A 9,743-nucleotide genomic window follows, 5' to 3' on the forward strand; every position below is an offset into this window, starting at 1 on the left:
AACGTTGGCACACATTACGTTTCCCAGACTTACATTAACAATGTATTCAGGGACCTAAACAAAGAGAACCAGGCGGATGCTATGCCCACTAAAAGAATCCATAAAAACTATAATGATACCCTCGTCACGTACGGACATCTTATTTATCTAGTCACGGGAAAAATCATTGTTTCCTTTTTCGTTGTGTTCAAGCAAAAACACGCCTTATTACCGCCAGTGGCTAACAGATGAACCGGTGAACGGGACCATTGTCCGGAACTTTGTGTGTGACGTTTGTTCCTCCGGAAAGCGGAAAAAATGTGTCGCCATGTGAAAAAATAACTATACATTCATGAGTGTTCCATTATTTTCTCTGTTGCTATTCAGAAAGATTTTTTTTTAATTTTAATTGTTTACTTGTTTTATTTCCTCCTATTCAAGATAATAAACAAAAAAGCAAAATTTAAGAAGCAAGGTGCTGTTTCATATTTTACTATCTATATTATTAGAATTAAATATAACCAACTGAATACATAAAATTAATAGAATATTCAATTTCAATTAATCAAAAGTAGTAGGTAATCATCTTTGCTTTCAACATAGGTACATTAATCCAATGTTCGTAACTCATGTACCTTATATTAATTAACTTAATTATACCAAGTTCCAAAGTTATCTTGACTCGCGAGTAAATTAGTTAATAAAGTCTATACGTTTATTTTCGTTGAATTTTCTTAATTACCAAGTGATGGGGAATGATAGTTCGTCTTGAAAATAAAAATAAAGTTTATTTGAATTTGAATTTACAATAATTGTGCATTGTATTAGTGACCGTTGTCGGCTGCCAAAGAGACGCTGCTGCGGGGGTTCCCGGCCGTTCCTCACACCCGACGCGCCGACGCTCAGTTCCATTGGCCATCACCGGTCCGCCAATCTTGTGTGCGCGTCGGCTCAACCGACGCCCGCGAAGCGACGGTGATTCGTCGTTTCAAATTGCCGCGTCGACTGCAAGGTCGTCGGTGCGGCCCGTTGATTGACGCGTCACGGCGCAGCCCGCGGTGCGGCAGAACAGCGGGCCGCATAGAGCTTATTAAACTACGGCGCCAACACCAAGGTTAGCATTCAAACATACGTGACAGTTTAATTGTTTAATCGTAGTTTTAATGACAAATTTAAATAAAATATACAATTAAAGTTACAAAATGTGCCGGTAATGATAGAAGATAAAGAATCACAAGTGAATAATTTGAAATAATAAAAACTAATTAAGTCAAATCTTAGTCATGAGTCTGTACATTTCGTAGCAACGTAAAAAAAGAATATGATGAGTTCATTATCTGTAACAAAAGTATTTACTTTTCATATAAGATATTTTTTGGAAAAAGTACATAAATTACATAAAAATATCTTAAAGCAACTTACAGATGTAAAAGTGGTTAGTGAAAGCATAAACATCTTTCCACCTGTTATAGTCAGTGGTCTTTTTGCCCTTTCAACAAAAAGTTGTAAATTGCTCTTGAATTTTTTCGGCATTGCTGTCCAATCACATTCGTATACAGACGAGCACAAAAGCACACTCTGAAACATTGAAACAGCATATCGCAATATTTTACAAAACAAACAGGACAAGAAAATGCAATGGCTGGGAAAGAATTCTAAATAAAGTACTTTTGATATTTTAGGATGCGACACGGGTAGTCTGATGTTTAGTTAAATTGCAGCGGCAAAATAAGTTAGGGGTCGAACTGGATAATTTTAGATAATGTAAATACATTATAATAAGCTGTTGTCCCTAGGCGAAGCAATCAAATGAGTACAGCGTAGGTTTAGCGCTTTCTTTTCTTACTAAAAATTGAGAAAAATTTACCAGCTCCATAACGCGTGTCCCAAACCAGCACGGCACAAATATGAAACTGATCATAACACACATATACGTCCCAAGAAATATATAGTACTCGAATGGCGCCGGCTATGAAACAAAAACAAAATCTACTTATAAATCTGAATTATAAAACAGAAACTTTCAAATTGGGCCCACAAAAAAAGTAAAATGATAGAGTAAATACTTTATATTTATATTAAAAACAGATGACAGAGTGTAGGTGGGTCGTTTCCAAATTTGGGGCCAAAACCAAAATATTTGATTTAATTTTTGTAGCCTTAATGTTATCATAAATCAAAGTACTGTAACTCAGTTGCCTTCACGATACGCGCGTTGTCCCATTACAACATCTTCATGAATACTGAAAAATTAGAAGTTATTCCTATAAAACTAGCCCAAATCTCATTCGTATCACTGATTCCAAATTCAAATTCTATCTTGTTTACTTTTTATTTCAATAATGCGTGATGGAAATTGGAATGTTATTAATTTCGTGTATAATATAACTCAAAGAGAAAAATATTTGGATATTGAGACATTTTTAAAAATAAAAACAATACGATTCCAAAGCTTATTAAAAAAGTTCGTTTTTAAATTTTCATTTGTGTCGCCGTCATTAAATGCGCAATAGACCCGCTGGCTACCCCCTTCCACCGCGCTCCTTACCCCGCGCGATCCGTGGGTACTCAGTCGGCCCCTAACGAGCTTGTTGTGCAGTCGTGTACGTCATTATTTTAAGAAAAAAACCGAATTGCAGGTAAGATTTTGAAACTTTTACAAAAATCACATCATTAGTGTTTGGCGGCATATTGTGTTTTATTGTTTTATTTTTATCTTATTTACTTAGATAAGTGCCAAGTGCATATTTCGATTTCAATATTAGGTCATATTCTAGAATTTTCTGTTTGCCTGGTAAATTTAAAAATCTTCAATAAATTCATTCGTGTCCCTCTCATTTATGTCGTTTCACAAGTCACACGAATGATATGAAACGACGTACAAATGATAAAAATTACGAACTTATGTATTTTTTTTACTTTCTAGGGAAAATATTGATTATTAACAATGACTAAACCGAAGAAACAAAAGAGCGAGGAAGAGTTAGAAAGACGAAGAGTAGCTAGAAGGCCGAAATATAAAGAAATTAAAAATAATTCTGAGCTATATGCCGCTGAACATGAAAAAAAGAGAAAAAACTACTTGAAAAGAGAGGAAAGTAAAAAAATTAAAAGCATTAACGAAATGAGTCCACGGGAACAACGGATTCAAAGAAGGAAATGGAAGGAGAGCGCTAGTAAGTATTATAAAAAGAAAGTAAGCCAAAAAATCATAGATACAGTTACGGTTAGAGAAGCAGATAATGAAGATGTGCAAGATATCCTCAGTGAAGATCCGTTAAATTTAGCAGAACAAGAAAAGAAGTCTAATCCAAGTAACATGGAATTAAAACTGATGAAAAAGATTCAGAAAATAAAAATGCAACATAAAAAACAAAAACAAAGTTTTATACTATTGCTAAACAGATACAAAGCCAAAATTAAAGTTTTACAAAGACAAATATTTAAACTATCTAGACTAACAAGCAATAAAATTGAAAATAAGGAAACAGACAAAAAACAGTTATTTGACAAACTTTTAAGTGAACAGATAATACAAAAATTTGCGACAACCACAAGTAGAAATGAAAAACGTGCAATTACAAATTTAATTGATAAAAAAAAATTTAAACATTTTAAACTTTCCACAGATCTTCGTAAAGTGTGCCTTAGATAACGCCTTACGAAAGAAATACAAAATAAGGGGTTCAATGTTCAAAAATTGGTAGAAAACTTTTATGAAGATTATATAAATAGCCGGATTACTTCCGGTAAGAAACAATATAAAAAAAAATATGGAAAAGTCAAACAAATACAATATCTTTTAGATTCGATGAAAAATTTACATAAGAAATTTTTAGCAGAAAACACCAACATTAAAATTAGTTACACCACATTCACAAAACTTAGGCCCTTTTGGGTTTCTCTTCCAGTTGACGATCGTGATACATGTGCCTGTACATTGCACACAAATTTTAACTTATATCAGCACTAAATAAAAATAACATTATTGATGTAAAAGACAGCCAGAATTTGATAATGCAAGTCTGTTGTGATAAATATAATGTAGATTGCCTTAACCGCAAATGCAATAATTGTAAAGATAAGATGGTAGTATATAAAGAATTCAGGAATGATCAAGATATACAATACATGGAATGGGAAAGAGATACAAAGAGAGTAGTTAGCAAAGATATAAAAATAATAAAGAAGAAACTTAAGACGGCAGACCCACGTAATTTGATAATAAAACTGGAGAACGCATTGTCTAAATTTTTATCGCATACAAGTAATATTGTTAACCAGTACGCTACAATAAAACGCTTGAAGGAATCACTGAATAGAAACGAATCATTGATTCATATGGATTTTTCTGAAAATTATGCCTACAAATATGCCGAGGAAGTTCAGAGCATGCACTTTGGGGGCAGTCGTGGTCAAGTGTGCCTTCACACGGCGGTTGTATATTTAAAAAGAAAGGTGCATGCGACGGAAGCCTATTCTCTTTGCACAGTTAGTCAGTGCACACGTCACGATGCAGCGGCGGTGTGGGCTCATTTAGACCATTTAATAAAATTTGTTACCAATGAATTGCCACAAATTAATCGTATCCACATTTTAACAGATAGCCCTTCTATCCAGTACCGAAATAAATATATTTTTTATATTTTAACGCAACTAAAGAATGATTTCCCCCAATTAAGCCTTGTCACTTGGAATTATCAAGAAGTTGGGCACGGAAAAGGTGCTCCCGACGGCATCGGCGTAGTAATAAAGAGAACTGCTGATTATCAAGTTAATTGTAAGCAGGATATTGGAACTTTTGATGCATTTATAGTCGAAATTGAAATTGTCGAGGAAGACGAAATTAAAATAAAAGATTTGATGCTGCCCAAAGATATTGCTACTTTCAAAGGCACTATGGGAGTTCATCAGGTGATTTTTTAACAATTATTTTATGTTTAATGCTACATGATTTGATTTTGAAATATTTTAATTTAAATATAATTTTCCTTTTAGGTTGTCTGGTCGTCTGATTCTACTTATTTGGAATTCAGAAAACAGAGCTGCTTTGAATGCTTAAATTTTGCTTATATACATAATAAACACATACGTTTTTTTAAAATGTATAAAACTCCAACTGAATCTGTAATACATAATGTCAATATAGTGCCCGAAAACAAAAAAATACGAATACTCAACGATATTACAATTAGCTATGGTAATCAGCAGGTTATAGCTTCAACTTCACAAACTACGAGCCTTCGCAGCATTAGACGTTCCTGGTCAAATCAATCTTTTGTAGGTGATTACACTAAAGCATTGAGACATGAGAAGGAATTTCTTAAATTTATTGGAAAGTCCAAAGATGAGAATGATTCTATGTCTGATTAATATTATTTTGTTTTTGTAAATTTGATTGTTGATATTTTTAATTGTTAGTTCCTAAAGAAGTGATCAATCATAAAGACTAAAAATTAAAATTACCATCCAATGACCAATGATTAGTACGTATCTAGTTAATTATGTCAAAATTAAATTATTTCATTTCATTCCCCCGCCTCCTAGACATCACCTTTTAAGTCTCTTATACCGTTAAGGTATTCAACTAACTCATCTTATATCAAAATAAGGCTGGAAGACAAAATGACGTCTATGAGTGCGGTCATATTTAGTAAAATATTGATGATCGATGATTATGTTAAATCTACAATATTTTATTTACTTTCAACTATATTTGTTTCAAATAGCTGTCATGATTGTTTTCCAAAATCATGCATTATCATTAGTGTAACCAAGTATCTCAACAGTATATCACAAAATATCATTAGGCAAATTATGTGATTCATTTGTGTCACTGAAATTGTTGATTTTTGCGTATTATTAAAATAAAGAAGTAATCGACTTGATTGTTATGAAGTATTTTTTATTCTGAACCAACCTAAATATAAAAAATATGGAAAAATTTAAAAAGTTTAAATTCTTGAAAATGCTACTTTTTTGGCCCCAAATTTTGAAACGACCCAGGTACAATTGTTTCTCTGGTGCCGGAATAAATGGACCTGTACCGTGCAAATGTAAATAAAAATACTTACGAGTGTAAATCTAAAAAGTACAACACAAAGAATACACGATGACATGCTGAACTGCATAAATAGTGTCATGCTGAAAGTATCTTCCACTAGACCGCAAAACCTGCAATAATAAAAATTACATAATTGGGTAGGTGCTTACCATTACTGTGACATATACATTTTTTTTTTTTGGGAACTGCCGTGGTTATCATCGGGGGTACCCTGCTAACGGTGTACAAGCGATCCCCCGGCTTAGCAACCGCGGCAGCTCCAATGAAAATTTGATGGGTCCTACCGCTATCACTGAGGGTGCCAGCGGACAGTATGCTGGCAATCCACAGCTATTCGATCACGGGGCTCGGGAGGAAGAAGGGAGGAGATAGAGGGAAGGAAGACAAGAGGAAGGAGGAGGAGCTTTGTTAGGATGGTTGGAAGGGAGAGGGAGGGGAGATGTTCGCGAACCCTTATAGGCCTCAATGTGTATTTGGCAACCAAGAGGTATACAAATTACACTATGTGCCTAGAGTCGCGGCATAATGTTCCCCCGTGCATGGATGTGCATTCGGTGTGAAGACCGAGCGGACAAGAATTCCCTCGGGGAAGATGTGACACATATTAGTTTAGGCTGTAAATACTTACTTTCCTACTTCATCGAAATGAACAATACATTTGTTCAACTGTGTTAGGGAATAATTGGCTCTAGCTTCCGAAGTGTTTGCTTGTCCAATATCATCATTTTTCTTAACATCAGTTACTGTTCTTAATCTCAAATCAAGAATTTGTAGCTGCGCTATTATCAGTATCATCAATCCCAAAAAGAATGAATCAATGTTGGCATTGAACCACAAATGACAGTGCATACCAAGTGTTTGATATAAATATAATGGATAAATAAATTGCTGAATTGTATTTTCAGATAAAAAGGAATAACGGCATGTAGGTAGTTGTAATGGTACTGATAGAAACAGATGCTCTACAATCGGAGACAAAATATGCGTTGCATGTGAAGTTAACGAGACTGTTGCTACAATTTTCCAATATCGCTTATTAAATCTTTTAGCTCCATCTATAATTTTTTGTTCTCTCCCATTAGCCGCTTGAAACATTGGATCTTCTAAAGCGTCCAAAATTTTAGCAAGTTTGTCACGAAAAAATACAAATGTTAGCACTTTAGAAATTGCGGCCAACTCCGTGAAATAAAAAACTAGTTCCTCGATAATGAGGTCCAACTGCACCGGCAAGTATAACAAATTTATCGTGCATAATAAATCGTAGAAGATAATGAAAGTAAATATTAACATTATTGAATAAACGTTGTAAAAACGAAATGGGTAATTTCTTATACAAATACCAAGTAATTTGAAAAATTTCATATTAATCGCAAAGCAATCAATTTGATGAAACTCCATAACTATTGGGTATTTTTTCTCTGACTGGAGTTTTTTTCTATTATATTACACAATACTTGGATTAAACTGAACACGCAAATTAAACTGAAAACGCACTACACGGACCTTAGTCCGCGTAGTGCTTTTATATGCTTTACACTGTCAAACAAATAGTTTTCCATATTTTTTATAATTACTGGGAAAAAACATATGATGATACATTGTTCTTACTTACTTGCTTTGTACTTCAAACTTAACAATTATATTATGATTAGAATGTAGTACATGGGCAAAGAGAATTCTATAGAAGGTGGCTCTACGAACAGAAAAAAAACGCTAAAAATAAATTAATTTTAGCATACATATCTTCCACCATGTATAAATGTTAAAAAATTATGCACTATTCATGAAATTCTATAATACAATACTAACATTGTGCATCTCTGACATGTATCGTGTCAACGACAAATATTTTTAAAATAAAAAGCGAAACTGGTGAGAATACTCAAATAGATACACTGCTAATGGCGAAGGGTGAAATTTTTCGAAAGGAAATCCGGCACAACATATAAGCACTAATAATATGGATAAATGCGGTCTGCAAACCTTTCTTAGTAATTAGGTTTTACATAAATTACCTACTAAAGGGAAGTCGACAGGAATCGCGTTACATGGACTATTCTCCACTATACAGTGTACATTGCTAAAATTATAACTGTCTTTTGTCTTTGTCCTACACAAATAAAAAAATATGTGAGGACCTCGCAAAATAGTCGCGACTCTATAGAAATCTTAGAAATCTACGTAGATTCTTGCTGCTTAGCTACAATTATAAGGCTGCGCGGTAAATATTTGCATAAAACATGTTACATTTTCCGCTTGCTTTCGTTACCTATTCAGAGCGTAGGATAACCAGAGCTGCACTAATTGCTTTTTTGCCAGGATATAAATCTTTATTATCCGAATTTCGGCCACGGCAACCAATCTCAACGAAGATCAGCCAGGAGATATTATAGTGTACAAGTGTGTGCGCAATACACAGGTGAACTCTCTGTTCCTTCATTCTCATAGTCCTGCGAGACGGTAATCCGACTTGAATGGAGAAAGATCAGGCGCCAACAGCTTACCATGCTTTGTAAGGCACGGGGGTATCACGCCGCCAACTTCCTGACTCCAATCTGGGACTGAGTAATTTTTAAAGTGGAAAAACCTAGTAACAATTCTTTTTGGCCCGACCCGGGATTTGAATCCAGAACCTCAGCGCCATAGTCATACTCGTACCACGTACGCATTACAACTATGCCACCGAAGCAGTCTTCCAGGATGTAAGTATTACATTACTGTAAATAAATTAGTATATGTTTATCAATCATCATCAGTCAAATATAAACTAAAGAATATTAATTCTTCCTCAGAGAATATTGTAGTGGAATGCCTATTTATAAAGACGCAATGCAAATGGATGTAGGTTAATTGAGGGGACCGCATTTTTAAATGAGATGCAATTAGTGAAGGTGACGCCCGTACAGCCGCTAAATGGTCCAGGAATCTGTTCTAATTAACAGCCTCGCTAGGCACTTCCTAGGGAAAAATGGCTCGGGGATACCTTAAGCCTTTCATTTGTCACAGAACAATGACTGCTGCCGAACTTGATTTCCTCTTCGTTGTGCTAATTTTAGATTGGCGAGTTTTATTGTTTCTTTTTTTTTGTCGTTGTTTGAAAATAGAATTAGAAGGTAGTTTTAAAAAAGTTTATATGCGAATTATTATTTTAACACGTAACTGAAATTGTGCCTGTCTCGTTTACTATTTGACAAACAAGTTTATAGAAATACCAGGGGCTTTGAATATCCATGAAACTTTGGGCAAAATTGCATTATTATTAGTACGAAGTAATTAATTTTAAATTCTGAGTTTGAAAAAACATAGTCAAAGAATATAATCAAAACAATGATTTTATATACGCGAAATGCGAATGTTTGAAATTTTATTAACATTACTTTACCCCGTGGCCATACAGGCTGCTCATTTCAAAGTTTCAGAAGAAAAAATTAAACAAAATCGCAAAAAAATCCGTAAAATATATTTATTGTAATATTGTAATATTTCTACGGGTAATAGGACTCTCATATGTGAGACTCCACCTGGGTAGGTACCACCGCAATGTCTATTTCTGCCGCCAAGCAGCAGTGTACTTCACTGTTGTGTTCCGGTTTGAAGGACACGTCCAGTGTAACTACTGGACATTATAAGACTTAACTTCTCATGTCTCAGGATGGCGAGCGCAGTGAAATATCAAACAATAATTTGTAATTCAAGTTGT

At 34.3% G+C, this 9,743-nt stretch overlaps 1 protein-coding gene across 1 annotated transcript; it reads right to left on the reverse strand.

Annotated features, from left to right (window-relative positions):
• Positions 1-1,112: 1,112 nt before the first annotated feature.
• On the reverse strand, positions 1,113-7,520 carry LOC115446791 (odorant receptor 2a). The gene is made up of 5 exons (XM_030173589.2): positions 6,672-7,520; positions 6,054-6,153; positions 1,847-1,948; positions 1,402-1,557; positions 1,113-1,316 (listed from the first exon to the last, which is right to left on the reverse strand). The coding sequence occupies exons 1-5, from the start codon at positions 7,439-7,441 to the stop codon at positions 1,257-1,259; spliced, it is 1,188 nt and encodes a 395-aa protein (XP_030029449.2). The 5' UTR covers positions 7,442-7,520; the 3' UTR covers positions 1,113-1,256.
• Positions 7,521-9,743: the final 2,223 nt, after the last annotated feature.

The sequence above is a fragment of the Manduca sexta genome, chromosome 25 (assembly GCF_014839805.1).
Source record: "Manduca sexta isolate Smith_Timp_Sample1 chromosome 25, JHU_Msex_v1.0, whole genome shotgun sequence".
NCBI lineage: Eukaryota > Metazoa > Arthropoda > Insecta > Lepidoptera > Sphingidae > Manduca > Manduca sexta.